General features: G+C 46.0%; 1 protein-coding gene and 1 non-coding gene across 3 annotated transcripts; both read left to right on the top strand.

The window, feature by feature from the left end:
• The first annotated feature begins 337 nt into the window (after positions 1-337).
• Pdia4 (protein disulfide isomerase associated 4) lies at positions 338-17,709 on the top strand. 2 transcript variants are annotated; one of them, NM_001368756.1, is made up of 11 exons: positions 338-633; positions 5,507-5,675; positions 6,639-6,844; positions 7,206-7,344; positions 9,652-9,825; positions 9,940-10,145; positions 10,261-10,419; positions 12,761-12,912; positions 14,508-14,664; positions 15,252-15,485; positions 16,947-17,709. In NM_001368756.1, the coding sequence occupies exons 1-11, from the start codon at positions 546-548 to the stop codon at positions 17,360-17,362; spliced, it is 2,100 nt and encodes a 699-aa protein (NP_001355685.1). In that variant the 5' UTR covers positions 338-545; the 3' UTR covers positions 17,363-17,709. The 2 variants fall into 2 exon arrangements, with proteins under 2 accessions (NP_001355685.1, NP_033917.2); NM_009787.2 differs by lacking the exon at positions 9,652-9,825.
• Mir704 (microRNA 704) lies at positions 10,198-10,274 on the top strand. The gene has a single exon (NR_030485.1). It is a non-coding gene; the product is annotated as a microRNA 704 (primary transcript).
• Positions 17,710-17,868: the final 159 nt, after the last annotated feature.

Here is a 17,868-nt window from a genome sequence, read left to right as displayed (position 1 = left end):
TCTTTAGTTTCCTGCACAAGGACAGCCTCAGACGGACGAGCCTACACATGCACCCCACCATTTCCTTGAGTTTCTTACACGTGTTCTTCCTGCCAAGCTTGGCCAAAGGGAGCTGACCTCCCAACCAATCCCTCCCCTCGGAGTGCTCAAGCCCCGCCTCCCTGTGCAGGGCTGGTTGCCTTTGTTCTCCCCCGCACTCTTTCCGGACCTGGGCGCTCCAAGCAAACCGAGTGGCAGCCCGTGATTGGTGGTCGCGGCACAGCCAATCAGAAGGGGGCACCTCACACTAGGGCTCGGAGTTTTAAACGCGGAGCTGAGGGGCGCGCCCGCGCGGAGGGCTCAGGCAGCGGGGCGGGGCGGTGTAGGCGGGGCGCCACGGCTCTCGCCCTGATTCGTGCGGGGATTGGACGGGCCGCGGCTTCCTTACCTCCAACCAATCACCGGCCTGAACTTCCTGGAGGCTTTGGTGCGCTCCGGCGTCGCTCGGGAGGTCGGCGAGTGCTCTGCGGTGGCCGGTGTCTGCAGGCCCAGCTCTGCACCCAATCATGAAGCTCCGGAAAGCTTGGCTGTTGGTCCTGCTCTTGGCGCTGACACAGCTGCTGGCTGCTGCGAGCGCCGGAGATGCACACGAAGGTGAGCGGGAGGGCGGGTCGGAGGAGCAGCTCGCGTGGGTTGCAAACCTTGCTGGGGCCTGACAGGGTGCTTCGCTCACACCCCTGCGGAATTAGTGACCCGGTAGCAACGAACTTAATGGAGTTTCAGTGTAGGGCCGAATCTAGGGGTGTGGGCCTCTTTAGTTCCTACCTGAGACTAGGACACGGAGGGACGTGCCGAGTGCCTGGTTCGCAGCTCGTCTCTTTACCCTCACTACTGAGATTTGCCCCTTTGTTGAGTAAAATTTTCTGGAGAATACTCTCGTTTCCAAAACCGGTTTTAGAAAACGGAGGCGGGATGGCCGCTAGTAGGACCTGGAAGAGGCAGTCGCAGATACTGGGCATCTATATCAAGAAGTAGAAATAACTCAGGCTTTGTTTTCGTCTTTTATGGAAACTGGAGCTGCCGTATACAAGCATTTTATTCAGCGCCTTTTTTTGCCAGTCGCTGCACTGTGTTTTGAAAGTCGAGGCTGGTGGTGCATGTATTCTAGTAGGAACAGTATGTGTAACTCATAGACGTTATGCCCGCACCCTTTCTTCGAAATCCTCTACCGAAAACATAAAAACTTTGAAAATAGGAAGTACTAGTTAACGTTGTTCCTAGAGAACGGGTCTGATCGACACCTTTCCCTTCTAACCACTAACTTGTTGCCTACTAGGTTTAGTCTAATATAAACAAACCCCATTTTTAAAGTTTAGTGTGGAGGGGGAATGTGAACTTTATACTCCTAGGTTGAGTAAGATTCCTGTGGATCATTGATTTATGAGTCTTTGCCCAGGTAGGAAAGAGTAGAAATGAAGAGACTGCTGAAAGGGGCCAACTATCCGTCCTACCTATGAGTATATCTTGGCACTTTTGTCCAAACTGACTGAGGGCTCATTTCTTATAGAGACCCAAAATACATTGAAACAGAAAGAGGGCAGAGTCTTCATTTTAAGCAAATTTTTCACTTTTCAAAGCAGAATAGGCTTTGTGGGGGACACATGAAAGTTTGAGAACCAGTGTAGTTTGGTGTATGCTTTAAGAACGTGTTAAAAACTACACGGTTGTGAGACAGTGGTCAGTTTTAGGGTGATGTATGTTTGTTTGTTCAAGATGGGGGTCTCATTATGTAGCTTGGAGCTCATCATGTAGACCAGGCTGGCCTTGAGCTCAAGAGCTCTGCCTGCCTCTGGGCAGGGGTTAAAATGCCAGGAAGTGTGAAAAGTGTGACTTCTTGAGAGGCCTGGGTGAGTGGATTTCAAAGGTTGTTTAGACTAGCCAGTGGTATATCTTTTGGGTCACTGGTGCTGTCTCTGGGGGAGTGTTTGCTCTTGGTGAACCCAAGAATCCCTGGGGTGTCTGGGCCAAAGACAGCCCTCTTAGGCTAGGTTCTCAGGTTTGGTAGGGCTGGCAGTGTGGTTTAGTGATATATCAGTTACCTACCATGTGCAAGGTATTGCACTGCAAAGGGAGGCAGAATGCAGTTTCACTCATTGTGCTTGGTCCATACTAAGTATCATCTCTCCTGATTGAGCACTAGTTAACGTTCTGGTTTTTGTTGTTGTTGTTCTGTTTTTGTTGTTGTTGTTCACTCTTTACTGTTTGAGTTTGGCCTAATGATTGTTTGTTCAGCCAATACTAGCTCCTCGGCAAGGTGGAGTGTGGCCTTGCTGAAGAAGTAAGTACCAGTGCCTGGCCTGGTCAGGGATGCAGTGTCATCATCAGGTGGTTGTAGACAGGATGTGAGATGTTTCATTTGGTTTATGCCAAAAGAGATCGCACCCTTTCAGAAGGTACTCGGAAGTTTTGGATATGCTTTTCCAAGCTGGAATGTTTGACTTTAAAAGTGAAGTCTAATCAGGGGAACGTAGATAGAGTTAAAACAAAAACAAACAAACAAACAAAAAAAAACCTAGTGGATGGAGATGTAAATCCGTGGGAGAGCAGTTATCTCAAATGTGGAAGACCCTAAGTTTGATCTCTATCACAACAAAACAATCCTGAGGGCTGGCAAAATGGCTCCGTGGTTAAGAGTATGTTCTGTCCCACCAGAGGACCTGAGTTTGATTCCTAACAACCAACATTAGATAGCTTACAACTACCTGTAACTCTAGCTCCAGGACAGAGCCTCTGGGAACCTGCACTCATATGCACCTACTTACACATAATTTTTAAAATAAAACTTTAAAAACAGAAATAAACACTCAGAAATAACATCTCACATTAAAATTTTAAAAATTTAATCTGAGATAACCAAGCATGCATGGTTTCAGGTTTTTGCTGATTTTTTTTTTCTTTTTATTTGTTTAAGGTTTGTTCGGGTTTCTGTTGTTGTTTTTTGTTTGTTTGTTTTGAGGTAGAAGTTCTCTGTATAGCCCTGTCTTGGAACTCACTCTGTAGACCAGGCTGGTTTTGAACTCAGAGATCCACCAGCCTCTGCCTCTTGAGTGCTGGGATTAAAGGTGTGCCCACAACCACCAGGCTGGGTTACTTTTTCACTGTATGCATAAGTCTTTCCTGTAACTGGGTAGACTATCAGGATTCCCTTCCTCTACTAGCCATGTTCCCTAGCTTGAAGAGGGGATAAAATTTCACAGTGCTTTCTCTCTAGTCCCTGACTAGAACTGATAGCCTGCAGCCAGGATGAATGTGGATGACCATAAACCCTACCTAACCTCTCCAGCCTCCTAAATGCACAGATGAGGTGGCCACCGGGCAGAAATTGCAATGCATCCTTGCATCCAGCAGATCAAGTGGAGTGGGAAGTATTCAGTTTGTCTCCTAGAAAGCCACTGTGATTAGTGGGCTACTTGTGTAACATACGTGAAGTCCTGGCATTGGCCAGTAGGTGCTTCCTGTTAGGTTGTAGTAGGCAAAGCTCTTGAAGTACCAGCAGCCTTGAGCTTGATGAATTTAGTGTTAAATATTGAGGGTCCCAAAGAATTGGTTGCTGTGAGTACCAGTATATATGGTGTGGATTGTCAGTCATGATTGAGAGTGGATTCAGCCTGGTGAATTCAGATTGAGTGTAAGGGACTAAGCTTGTATCACCAGCCCTCCTGGAACAGCAGCCGCTTGGCTTTAATCAATATCAACAAACTGTGTATTATGACTTAATTCTGGTTCTTTCAAAAAAGTATGTCAGTAGACTAGGCACCATTTTTTGAGTGTCACAGAGCAGAGGCTTGTTGTATTTTGTGTGGTATGTATGTCCTCCCGTATCCTCAGTTCCTGAACATTCTGGAAAGATGTGAACAAAACCTTGCTGAGGAAGCTTGTCCTCTGTTCCCTAGGGAGTTGTCCAAATAACATGTATCATGGAACCATGCAATAAATAGGTACCCTCGTACTGTCAAATGTCAAGCTCAATCAGAGACCCACATCTTCTCTACTCTGTTCCTCCTGAATGCCTGAGAACCTGTCCCCTTACTTCCTCTCTGTCCTTAACACCTGTTTTGATGGTGCCCAGAAGGAGGTAGCGGTGGGCAAGAGAAGCACACGCCAGCTTGGTTTTTACTCTGAAAGTGGGCATATTAGAGCTATTTCTCTTACTCTAACATCAGAAGAATGTAGGCCTCAGTCGAGGAAAGGATGAGTGAGGCAAGAAAAGGCTGTGGAGTGGGGGAAGTGAGTGAGATATGAGAAGTAGAGATGAGGCAGAGCTAGGATTTTTGAATGATTTTACAGATTGGTAAAGTCCGTTAATAATGATCAAAGCTAACCCGATAACCCCAGAACTTCAGCATTGTGGAAGAACAGTGTGAGGGACATGTGGGTGAAACTCGGGGGGTCTCTATGTACCCACAGTTATAGAGCCAGTATTGAGTTACTTCATACATTCCACAAGTCTCAGGGGTTCCAGGATCCTGGGAGCAGGTTTCAGGCCTTGAGTGCACTCAGTCCCAGATAGTTACCGGCAGTGTTGTTGACTGAGCTCCTGAGAAAAGAATTGGCCCTTTGACACACTCTGGCTCCGGGTGAAAGGAATAGTGTGCTTGCTGCACATAGATCTGCTTGCTGCCATGGCAGTCCATGGAGAAACTCCTCAGGGAGGCCCAGAGTTTCATGCAGTTTAGAAAGAACAACTTAAAAGTTAACACAATAACACTCTCTTGCATTCTGGCGGGGGTGGGGGGGTGGGGATTGCTTCCAGCAAAGTATAATTTTTTGTGTGTATTTGATGCAGGTTGATTCCCTAAGTCTGGTTTTTTGTTTTGTTTTGTTTTTTTGTTTTTGGTTTTTTCGAGACAGGGTTTCTCTGTGTAGCCTTGGCTGTCCTGGAACTCACTTTGTAGACCAGGCTGGCCTCGAACTCAGAAATCAGCCTGCCTCTGCCTCCCGAGTGCTGGGATTAAAGGCGTGTGCCACCACGCCCGGCTGGCTCCCTAAGTCTGTAAAGTTGTCATTGTTTCATAGTCTTTTCCTCTCAGAGTATTACTCAAGGCTGGCTTTCTAAGAAAAGCATGCTTCCCCTCCAGCTGTCTCCTGAAGGAGCAGCCCTGTGGGATATTTTTAAAGAATATGAAGTGGAATGACACAGCTTTTTCAGAAGTAGAATTTATGTATGTACCAGAGGGTAAATCTTGATATCTGCACATTTGGAGGGAACAGGCAGGTAAAGTGTCACTGGGAAAGGTTTATTGAGGTTCTAGAAAACAGCAGGACAATGGTCTTTGACTCCATGGCATGGCCACGATGTGTTCCTACTTGGAATGTAAAGTAGCCATATAGTTTACAGAGGTGGAACGGGATTTGTAGGGTAAGGATATCCGGCCACCATGACGCGTTTTAAGAGTTTGGGCCTCTGGTATAGTTGTAGAGGAGAACGTGATGGGTTTCTTAACCAGCATGGGTCTCTTCTGGTCAGATACTTCAGATACAGAAAATGCCACTGAGGAGGAAGAGGAGGAAGAGGAAGAGGATGACGATGACTTGGAAGTTAAGGAAGAAAATGGTGTTTGGGTCTTAAATGATGGGAACTTTGATAACTTTGTGGCTGACAAAGATACAGTGCTACTGGAGTTCTATGCACCATGGTAAGCACCGACAACTTCGATCTGACAGCCTCCTCAGGCCATGCAGGCCCCAGGGGAAATGAGGATCTGACTGCAAGAGCTCCAGCTCTTCCATTTTTTTTCCTACTACTTTATTTTATTATTACATTTTGTTTGTTTTTGAGATGGGGCTGCTGCTATTATTATTATTAACTATTATTATTATTATTATTGCATATTTTGTGTGTGTGCTATAGCATGCTTGTGGAAGTAAGGAAAACTTGCAGGAGTCATTTTTCTACCATTGTGGATCCAGGGGCTAGAACTGGGATCTACAGTCTTGGTGGCAAGTGACTTTTACCTGCTGTGTCACCTCACCAACTCTAGGACTTCAACTTGATGTCAGGGTGTTGGAAACTGGAGACTGTCCTCCCGGCTGGCATTAGGTAGCCTTTAGTCAGCCCCCACCATAGAATGGTAATCATAGTTTCTGAACAGGCTGGCAGAGGCAGCTCCAGGTGCAGGCTGCTGACCAGGGGGTGATTTTCTTGTCTTATTTTTGTTCTCTTGTACAGAGCTCTGGGGAAGCAGATACAAATTCTTTTCCTGTTTTACCCCTCATGCTTTCATGCATGGGAACTGTTCAATTCCTCCCACTTCTCTTGTGCTGTTTTGCATTTCATAGTCCCTTCTGTTCTTTTCTCTTCCTTCTGTGCTCTCTCTGTTTCACTTCTGAGGTAGTCTCGAATTATTTATCTAATATGTGATTTGAAACCATTACTTTCTATAAGATAAGTGATCCTTTTAGCAGTTTTGAGGTTTTATTTGTGTTTTATATATCAGGGATTTTATGTTTTTTTTTTTTAATTGCAAAAGCGATTTGTTTTGTGTATGGTATCTAAACTATAAGTCTTTCTATAGAAAACCTCTGTTTTTTTAACGTTTTGTTGGATTTCAATCTCTTGGATACAGGTAATTCTTTTTCTTCTCCCTTAAATTTCTCAGGTGTGGACACTGCAAGCAGTTTGCTCCAGAATATGAGAAAATTGCCAGTACTTTGAAGGATAATGATCCTCCCATTGCTGTAGCGAAGATCGATGCAACCTCAGCATCCATGCTAGCCAGCAAATTTGATGTGAGTGGCTACCCCACCATCAAGATCCTGAAGAAGGGACAGGCCGTTGACTATGATGGCTCCAGGACCCAGGAAGGTGAGCTCCAGGATGTGAGCTGTTGGGGAATGGTACCTAAGGAAAAGCACTTAAGGTTGACCTCTGGCCTCTGGCCTCCATACACCGGTATATATACATTTAAAAGAAAACACACATTCTCTCACGCATACAAATGGTCGCCTTTATCTGTATCTGTCATAGTTACTGTTCTGGTCCTATGAAGAGACTATGAACATGGCAACTCTTAGAAAAGACATTTAATTGGTAAGGAAGGTCCTTGCTTAGGGTTTCAGAGGTGGTGGGGAGCATGGTGAGAGGCAGCACACATTGGAGCAGTTGCTGAGAGGTCCGTCCTGGTCATACATTGAGTCTCATGTTTTTCTGTTGTTTTATTTTTTAGAAATTGTTGCCAAAGTCAGAGAAGTTTCCCAGCCTGATTGGACACCTCCACCTGAAGTCACTCTTTCATTGACTAAAGATAACTTTGACGATGTTGTAAATAATGCAGACATTATTTTGGTGGAGTTCTATGCCCCGTGGTATGTTAACAGTCAGATTCATGATATTATGATAATGAGTGTTGAGAATTCTGCTAAGCATTGGTGAAGGGTTGCAGTGCACAGCCAGCAAGGTTAATACAGAGCAAGGTTAAGGTAGCGTCTGGGACTAAGGGAAATCATGGGAGGGGTGTACATGGAAGGAAACAAGTCCTCACTTTAAACTTTACTCTGTGTGTGTGTGTGTGTGTGTGTGTGTGTGTGTGTGAGACAGCATGGGTGGTAGTAAGAGAACAGCTTTGTGGAATACTTGCTCTCTTTCCATTTTTGTTCTGGGGAGTTGAACTCATGTTGTCAATCTTGCGTGACAAGCACTTTCACCTGCTGAACCATCTTGCCAGTCTGTTTTTTGATTTCTTGAGAACTTTCTCTGGAACCATAAGGCCACACAAATTGTGTAGTGCAAGCTGGCCTCAAACTCCCAGAGATCCATCTGCCTCTGCCTCCCAAGTCCTGGGATTAAAGGCTTGCCCCAACCACTCTTTTGCCCAGTGCTCACATCCACAATTCATAATTTAATCTTTATTCTAGTGACTTTATTCTTGGCCTTGTTATGTAGCCTAGGTTGGCCTACAAACTTGGAGCAGTCTCCTGCTTTAACTTCTCAAGTCCTGGAATTCAGGCATGTGTTACCACCCCTGGATGAAAAAAGACTTGTAGGGAGATGAATATAACTGTGGGAGTTGACTTCCCAGGAAATAGTCTGAGGCAGCATCTTGGTGAATTCTTCATTCCTTGCCACGGGCTCTGACTTTTGAGCCGACTCAGCATTTGCCTGGGTGAGTCACTAGAATAAAGACTAAATTGCTTGCTCTACACAATTTGTGTGGCCTTATGGTTCCAGAGAAAGTTCCAGGAAAGACAGGATTACACAGATAACCCCTGTCTCCAAAAAATAAATAAGTAAGTAAATAAATAAATTAAAAATAAATAAAATAAAAGTTCCCTCAAGTGTCTGCATGGATGAGGCCCTGAGTGTCAGCAAGGAAAAGAAGGTTGTTGTGTTAGAATCAGCAGGCAGAGACTGTGGCTGATACATAGCAAGGAGCTAGTCTGCCCTGACTCAGGCAGGGCCCGTGTGAACCCAGACCTGTGGCTTTCTGGATTCTGCAGCAAAAACCACTATATCTGTTCATTGTTGGGTGTACAGATGAAATGACAACACAAAGGGATGCCCAAAGGGAAAACAAACTGGGGGAGAAGGAAGGAAATAACGTAGTGTATTGGGGTGCAGATAAGCCAGTGGCACCTTTTGTGACCCAGCTTGAGTGCTAAAGAGATGCCAGTCCTTACATTGCTATAGAAGAGGCCTGACATGATCGGTGAGACATGACATTGTACTAGTGGGTCACCTACCCATTCTGGTTTATGACTGTTACTATTATTTGCTGTGAGGAAAGAGAATAACAGAGACAGCTTATAAAAGAAGGACTTTGTGTGGCCTTATGGTTCCAGAGAGATAATAGACCATATGATGGCAGAGTGCAGGCCTGGCAGCAGGGGTAGGAAGCTGAGGACCCACCAGAGTGAAGCAGACAGAACAAACTAGAAAATGGTGGGAATCTTTTAACTCTTGAAAGCCCACTTCTATTGACATACATCCTCCAACAAGGTTACAGCCTCTAAGCTTCTCCAAACAGCATCACCAAGTAGGGACCAAGCATTCAAATGGGAGACAGGAGACAGACATTTCATTCCAACCTCCACAGTGACCACTCAGGAGTTGTGTGTAGCTGTGGACCTAGCAAGCTCATTAAGCACCTTATAACCTCATGGTACCTAAGAAGAGAGTTACCCTTTACTTGCAGATGGTTGACATGTTGTAGGATGTACCCTTTAATTAAGGACCTGGAGGAGGCAGTGTTTATGTTAACTGGGAGGGCCTGAGAGCAGATATAAGTCATCGGGGTCTCATGCTGTGGATCGTTTGTTTTTTGTTTGGTGGTTTGTGTGCCGCCAAAGTTTAAATAAACCTGGGTGCCAGTCAGATAGGCATGTGTTCTTCTGCTACTTTGGCCCCTACACAGTCTGTTAATCATAATCCTAGTTGCAAATCCTGTTTATCTCCTGCTCTGGTTTGTAGGCTAAGAATTTGTTACACTCTAGTCCTCTGTCTTTGTTTACATTGTTGCCTCTCTCAGCCCCTGAATCCAGCTAGTCTGTTACCATTGTCTATACTTGATATTAGATAAGGCCAAAAAAGCATAAGCTGTCACCTCCTCAATAAGCCACTCCTGATTTATATTGTTGACAGCCCCTAGATTCTAAGAATATCTTCTCCCTTCTTAGGACGGTGGCTCTCTTGCTTTTTTCCTTGTCTTTCTACCAGTTTGCTGTGCTCCTGTCTACACACACAGGCCTCTTGGATGTGAATGCCAACGACAAGAGTCTCATGTTCCAACAATTTAGTGTGCCTGTGGGGCCTGTCTTGTCATTCTCACCTAGGAGACATTCCAAGATTTGGTGGGTGTAACTGAGTTCCTTGGGCCCATGGGGATTGGCCTCTGCACCTCACTTAGCTAATACATGAACCCATGCTGGGACAAATTCCTGATGGAATTGCCTTCCTTTTGGCAGGTGTGGACACTGCAAGAAACTTGCCCCTGAGTATGAGAAAGCTGCCAAGGAGCTCAGCAAGCGCTCTCCCCCAATTCCCTTAGCCAAAGTGGACGCCACCGAACAGACAGACCTGGCTAAGAGGTTTGATGTCTCTGGCTACCCGACTTTGAAAATTTTCCGCAAAGGAAGGCCTTTTGACTACAATGGCCCACGAGAGAAATATGGTATGGCTGCTACCTTCCTCGTAGTGTGTGGAAAGGGACTGTCCCTTGCACAGCTGGGAGCTAGAGGATGTGGTCAGCTGCAAGGATCTTCCTCAGACATGTGCTCTGCTCCTAGGGATTGTTGACTACATGATTGAGCAGTCTGGGCCTCCCTCAAAGGAGATCCTGACCCTGAAGCAGGTCCAGGAGTTCCTGAAGGATGGAGATGATGTGGTCATCATTGGGCTCTTTCAGGGAGATGGTGACCCGGCCTACTTGCAGTATCAGGATGCTGGTGAGTATGTAAGCCATACTCCTGAGGCTTTGGGGGAAGTAGGCTGTTTTGCATAAAATTAGCATAATGATTGGGTTGTTGCCTAGTATTCATGAGGTCCTAGACTCAAACCTTAGCCCCACCAAAACAGCAAATGCTCTTCCATAAGAGTATATCAGTGTAGCAAATGCTTGATGGAAGAACCAAGGGAGTAACTGTGGGAATTAGCTTTCCAGCCTTGTGCTGAGGCTGTGGGTCAGGTCCTTGTGGCTGTCATACATAGTTGGTGCCGTGTATAATCACATGCTAAATGTGAAAAACCAGCTGCACTGTCTCCCCACCGGACACAATCACATTAATTCAGGTTGTTTGCCTTCCTCCTCTCCTAGAAAGAACAGCGCTGACTTGGGCCTGGATTCAGGTCCTGGCCCTTGCTAGTTAACTAACACTGCTCACACGCTGGCTCCATCAGGCCAGTGTTTGTGGGTTTTAGGATCCTCAGTGCCACCTTTTCCTCATTTCCCCCTTCACACAGCACAAGTGTAGTCTACTTCATCACTAAGTTTCCTTTCAGCATGTCACTTGTCACCTTGTGCTGATCTCTCCGTGGCATAGCAATGCTTGTACATACTTTCAGTTCAGGCTGGTGATTTATTTGTTTGTTTTGAGAGAGGACCTCTGTGTAGCCCTGGTTTTACTCTGTAGACCACACTGGCCTCAAACTCACAGAGATCTGCCAGCTCTGTCTCCGAGGTGCTAGGATTAAAGATGTAAGCTGTACCCAGAGCAGCCTGCTGCTTTGTCAGCACTTTAGAGAAGAGCTCAGTTTAATTCGTGTTTCTTTAGTCTTCACTGGTTAGTTAACTATCATCTGCTCTTGGCTAATCAGGAAGAATTTACCCAGGGAATGTGGGAACTAAGGGGGTCAGGGAAGAGGAGGGAGAGGGGATAGCGTGAGTCCGGCCAGAGTTCCTCCTATTCTCTGGGCAGGGGGATGCGGGAGGACTGCCAGACGCTTTCTACTCAGCCCTGGGTGGACATCTAAGCCACTGACCTCACTCAGTGGGGGATGGACAAGGGGCAGCCCCCAACTGGGGGCGCCCCGGGGCTATGGGAAAGAGGGCTGAAGGAGAGAGGTTCCCACACAGGAGAGAGTCCTTAGTCTGGGCCTTTACTGGAACACAGGAAGGCCTTCCATCCGGAGATCAGAAATGGCTTGTTAAGAGAAAGCCTATCCCATCGTCCAAGCGCAGCGGGCCTTGATGAACAGAGACAGTCTATGGTTTTAGAGCTTCATTGTAGAAAGGCAGGGAGAAAAGAGAGAAGGTAGAAAGAGAGAGAGAGACCGGCCATGCCCAAGAGGAGAGAAAGGGGAAAGAGAGAGAAAGAGGAAAGGCTAGAAAGTAAGAAAGAGAGGAGAGAGTGAGAGCGAGGAGAGGAGAGGATGAGAGGTTAGAGTGAGGTGGGGCCAAGCAGCCCCTCTTATGGTGGGCTGTTATCTTTACTGTTGCTACATAACTGGGGAGGAGTGTAGCCTGAAGGTCAGAAGCTTGGGACATTGTCTACATGACTACTAGCCATGCTTCTCCTGTGAGGGCTGTGGGGGCCGTAACTTCGACAGGAGCCAGAGTTCCAGGAGCATAAGGGAACACCTACCGTGCCATGTAGGTGAATTATCACCACTCTGGGGTTCAGACCTCGGCTCGGCTGGAGACCAGACTGTGCATAGCCCAATGCCCAATAAGGGAAAGTCCAGCCTAGCCAGGGATTTGGCTAAATGCAGAGTTCTTAATCTCGGGACAAGAGCTTGAAACCTCTGTAAAGGGCACTAGGTATGAAACCTCAGTGTAAAGTCACAGGACTATATGGTACTTGCATGTTCTCTGAGAGGTACTGTCGTCCTGGGTTCCAGTTTGCTACTTGTCATAGATAGGAGGAAACATTTGCTCCAAACAAACAGTTCTAAATTTCTGTGAATGTATTATTTTGTATTTCTGACAAATTCTAAGATGGAAGACTTAGATATTATATTTGTGCTGAACTTTGAAGCAGGCTACTAGCTGGGCAGTGGTGTCGTACGCCTTTAGTCCCAGCACTTGGGAGGCAGAGACAGGCAGATTTCTGAGTTTGAGGCCAGCCTGGTCTACAGAGTGAGTTCCAGGACAGCCAGGACTGTACAGAGAAACCCTGTCTCGAAAAAACAACAACAACCCCTCCCACACACACACATAAATGAATGAATGAATGAATAAAGTCCATTCAGAATTTACAGTAGCATTCATACCCTTCAGGCACTTGGTTGGCCAATGAGGGTCATAAAACTGTTACTTAATCAATTTAATATATTCTGTTCATTTGTCAGCTAACAACCTGAGAGAAGATTACAAGTTTCACCACACTTTCAGCCCTGAAATAGCCAAGTTCCTGAAAGTCTCCCTGGGGAAGTTGGTGCTGACACACCCTGAGAAGTTCCAGTCCAAGTATGAGCCCAGGTTCCACGTGATGGATGTTCAGGTGAGGGGGGCTCTTCAGAGGCGTGAAGCGTCCTCTGCTATGTCAGTTCCTGGGTATTCTACGTGCACAGCATCTGGACTTTGAAATGTGGAGAATTTTCTTTGCCCACAGGGTGTGGCATACCTGTCTTAGACACTGTTCTATTGCTATGAAGAGACATCATGACCAAAGCAACTCTCAAAAAGGAACGTATTTAACTGGGGGCTTGCATGTGGTTTTAGAGGTTTAGTCCATTGTCATCCTGGTGTGGAGCATGGTAAGAGGCAGCAAGCATTGGAGCGGTTGCTGCAAGGCCCATCCTGACGCATAGGCAGAGAAACTGGGCTTGGCATACAAGAGCTTTCGAAATCTTAAAACCCACCCCCACTAACACACCTCATCCAGAAAAGCCAAACCTCTTTTTCTTATTCTGTGGAAGAGTTCCACTCCTTTTGTATTCAAACCTCCTTTCCCAGCCTTTGCTTCTCACCCCACTCTTAAGCTTCAGGGCACAGAACAGGAGCCTAATCAGTGAGTGTTGTATTTTTCCCTGATGATGCTGGTCCATTGTGCTGAGGCTCCTGGTGTTGGAGCTCTGGGTCTTTATGGGACCCTGTGGGGCAAGTGGACCTCCTACCCTGGGAGATCTCAGAATTGAGAATGGTGGGTATGGGGCCAGCTCCCTGTCAAGCTCTACCTGTCCTGGAATATATAACTACGACACCCCATTAAGAGGGCCTTGACAGTCAGTCATGTAGGGACAAGACCTGGAGACCTACGTTCCCTATGCAGATAGAGCATCCCTAACATCTCAGACTGAACCAGTGAGAAGCATCTACCCCTGGATCCCACCCTCCTCCACATGGAATAAAGTGCTTGAGTTACCTCAACAAGAACTATCTAAGAGTGACCTTGAGTTTTAAGTGTGAGCTCTAGTGACCTCCAGTCTCTAAAACCTGAGTTCTGTGTCCCTTTAGACACTCACTCTGACATATATTTTAGGTGCCATGCAAACTTGGGTTTCCTTGATACTGATGAAACATCTCACTGAAGAACCATATAGGCCATCATTAGAGGAGTCCATTGTGGAGCCTAGTTGAGTACAGCTGTTTGTGTGAATGCTATGCCCTCAGCACACAGCCCCCAGAGAAAAAAAGTGGGCTCGGTGTGACAGCTCACCAACCACGTCTTTCGCCTGAGTCTAAATTCTAATCTGAGGCTTCCCTGCTCTCTAGTACAATCTGAATGCTCTCTAGTACAATCTGAAGGTTAAAGGTGTGGCTGCGTGTGGCCAGCTGCAGCGCCTTGCCTGGCCATTTATTAGCTGCAATTGTATCTCACCTTGTCATCTGTAAAAGGGATTTCAGGGCTCTTGTGGACCTCAGTTAACTGACTATGGAAAAGCCCGCATGGTTCAGTCCATGTGTATAGTTACTGTTTAAGACCATTAAGCTTTTTCTCATTGGGTTTGGAGTTCCAGTCAGAAGAAATGGTGTGATTAGATGGGGTGAGTGAGCTCACACAAACATCTGTGCTTGACAGTGACTCTGACGGCACGTTAGCTAGAGCTCCCTTTTCATTGTGCTTGCTCTTAGTCTATGCTGTCTTTGACACAGGGCTCTACAGAAGCATCAGCCATTAAGGACTATGTAGTGAAACATGCCTTGCCCCTGGTGGGCCATCGTAAGACTTCTAATGATGCTAAGCGGTACAGCAAACGCCCCCTGGTGGTTGTATACTACAGTGTGGACTTCAGCTTTGATTACAGAGCTGGTGAGAGACCCTACCAACACCTTTATAGGGCGGGGGCTACCATTTTTAGACATCTTGTTCTAGAACCCTTAAAGTTAGTGGTATGGGCATATTTTTGCCTCTAGCATCGGATTTCGAGTTCTGAGCCATAAAGTACCCTTTTTCCTTCCTGATTTAGTAAAAGGGGAGTTAAGAGTCAAACCTAGGGCTAAAGAGTTGGCTCAACAGGTGAAAACAGTGCCAATCCTGAGGTATTATACTATGCATTCTATAATAAAAATTAAAACAAACAAGAAAATAGACGATAAAAAAAAAAGTCAAGCCTAGTACCTTCATAGAGATGATGTAGCAGATCTGGTGCTGAACTGGCTTCTCAGACAGAGCTGTGTTGCCAGTACCCAGGTCTCCTGGGGCTTAGTTGGAGTTCTATCCTTAAGCCAGCTGCTTACACAGTGTTGCTATACCAGAAATCCTTTCCTATCTGGTCGAGGTACTTCTGGGTCTGGGCCTTGTCGGAGAGCGTCAGTGTCAGAATCTTGAATCTCACAGTCCAGGGCAGGACAGTTCTTCTGCTCAGCCACTTAGTTCACAGCCTGTGTCTGTTTCAGCTACTCAGTTTTGGCGTAACAAAGTCCTAGAGGTGGCCAAGGACTTCCCTGAGTATACCTTCGCCATTGCTGACGAGGAAGACTATGCCACGGAGGTGAAGGACCTGGGGCTCAGTGAGAGTGGAGAGGATGTCAATGCAGCCATCCTAGACGAGAGCGGGAAGAAGTTTGCCATGGAGCCAGAGGAGTTTGATTCAGACACTCTCCGGGAATTTGTCACAGCTTTTAAAAAAGGTGAGTTGGGCCACACATGTTTGTGCCTCACAAGGACAGGTGACACTCCGAAGCTTCCGAGCCAGCAAAGGACTCTTTTATCAAGAATGAATAAATGATTTAAAAAAAAAAGGAAAAAAAAAAAAAGAATAAGGTAGCACATGATAGAGGAAGCCACCTAATCTCCTCTCCATAGCCCCAGAAAAGACCTGGTAGGTCCCCTGTTTCTCCCTGCCCCTCCTCACTCTCCATAGCCCACAGAAAAGACCTGGTAGGTCCCCTGTTACTCCCTGCCCCTCCTCACTCTCCATAGTCCCCAGAAAAGACCTGGTAGGTCCCCTGTTTCTCCCTGCCCCTCCTCACTCTCCATAGTCCACAGAAAAGACCTGGTAGGTCCCCTGTTACTCCCTGCCCCTCCTCACTCCTAAGCCCTCTCCAACCCATTTTCTGACTTAGTTACCTGAAAAAGTGCCGATGTACCCCCCAAACTCTTCGGTACCAAGACAACTTAAATGTTACTTCAGACATTAGGAGGTTTACTTTTTCCTCATTTTGGCAAGTTTTCTAGTATTTACTTTGAAAGCAAAAGCCGGATGAGGGCCCATTCAGTAGCATCAGTCTAAAGAAGCCACAGTTTGTGGTTAGGCAAGGATTCCAGGAGGCATCTCCAGATGCATCCCAGTCAGGTGCAGCTGAAAGCTCTGTGACTTGAGAACTTGACCTGGAGCGTCTCTTGCTGCCGACCACTCGCACTCAAGAGTCTTACTCTAGGCGCTTCCTCTCCTGTCCCTTGGGGTTGGGAAAATGGAGACAGACTCTCTGTTCTTTGTTTTTGCTTTTTGAGACAGAGCCTTACTGTATCTCATGTTGGCCTCAATCTTGTGATTCTCCTGCCTCAGCCTCTCAGAATGCTGTTATTGTAGTTGTGTGTCACTGTGCCTCATAATTCCTCTTTCATTTGTTTTTAGTTTGGTTGGTAGGTTTTGGTTTTATTTTTAGGAAAAAAGGCAAGCATGACTTAGAAACTTTTCAGAGCTCTTTGAAACAATCTTTTGAATATGAGGAACACTTGCTATGAGACTCCAAGTCTTTATTGTCCTGACTGAGCAAAGCACCTAATTCTCATTGCTGGCCATTTGGTACCTACCGGGGCCCTTACCCATTTTGGGTACTTGTTTTTGTCATCACAGAGTTGATGTTTTCCCCACGGGGTTTTCAGACTCCGTCCTAGTGTGCTCAATAGTTCTCCTGCATTGGTCAGTGTCTCTGTTAGACTGAATTTTGTAGAGACTGGGAGAGTGAAGATAATTTTATTATAGAATATTGCCCGTTGTTGGGGAAGGTTTTAAAGGGGCTAAGTCCCCACCTGTGAGTGGGGCTAATAACTCCTGGTAGTTCAGGTTGCCTCAGTGCCTGGTTCAGATAGAGTGGCAGGATCCATGGGGTTTTAAGTACTGACACCTCCTCTTTTTGTTTTGGCAGGAAAACTAAAGCCAGTCATCAAATCACAGCCAGTACCCAAGAACAACAAGGGACCAGTCAAGGTGGTGGTGGGAAAGACCTTTGATGCCATTGTGATGGACCCCAAAAAGGACGTCCTCATTGAATTCTATGCACCCTGGTGTGGGCACTGCAAGCAGCTAGAGCCTATCTATACCAGCCTAGGCAAGAAATACAAGGGCCAGAAGGACCTGGTCATCGCCAAGATGGATGCTACTGCCAACGACATCACCAACGACCAATATAAGGTGGAGGGCTTCCCTACCATCTATTTTGCTCCCAGTGGGGACAAAAAGAACCCAATTAAATTTGAGGGTGGCAACAGAGATCTGGAGCATTTGAGCAAGTTTATAGATGAACATGCCACAAAGAGGAGCAGGACCAAGGAAGAGCTTTAAAGGCCTGGCTGTGTGCAGAAGGTGGAGGCACCAGGCACTAGTGGACAGCATTGGCCACCAAGCATGTGAGCCATCAGTGAAATGGCAGGATCTTGACTTTTTTTTATATTTTGTTAATGCCACCTCATGCTCTGAATACTGAATAGCCACGAGTGACTTGATGATAGTTTAGATCAGATTTTTATGGAGGATACATCTATTTTTATCATTTTGGGTCTTCTTTTTTTTTTTTTTTTTTTTTAACTATTTACTTCAGTATCTCTTCAGACAAATAAGTTTTGGATCTTCTGTTTAAGAATCTTTTTTTTTTTTTTTTAATTTAAACTTTAAAAGTCTTTGCCAAATCATGTTGTTTGCCTTTTATTTTCTTGTTTAGCTTAAAAGTAGATAACTATCGGTATGTTTGTTTTTTATTTCTTCCTGCTGATGACACCAAGTTGAGGGCTCACTCTCCCCTGACAGTTGGCCAGGATGTTGTTTCAGCCTGATGTTAGAGCCATGTCCGT

Source organism: Mus musculus, chromosome 6, assembly GCF_000001635.26.
Source record: "Mus musculus strain C57BL/6J chromosome 6, GRCm38.p6 C57BL/6J".
In the NCBI taxonomy this organism is placed as follows: Eukaryota; Metazoa; Chordata; class Mammalia; order Rodentia; family Muridae; genus Mus; species Mus musculus.
The sequence above is the reverse complement of the archived record's forward strand: the minus strand, read 5'-3'. Positions and strand labels throughout refer to the sequence as shown.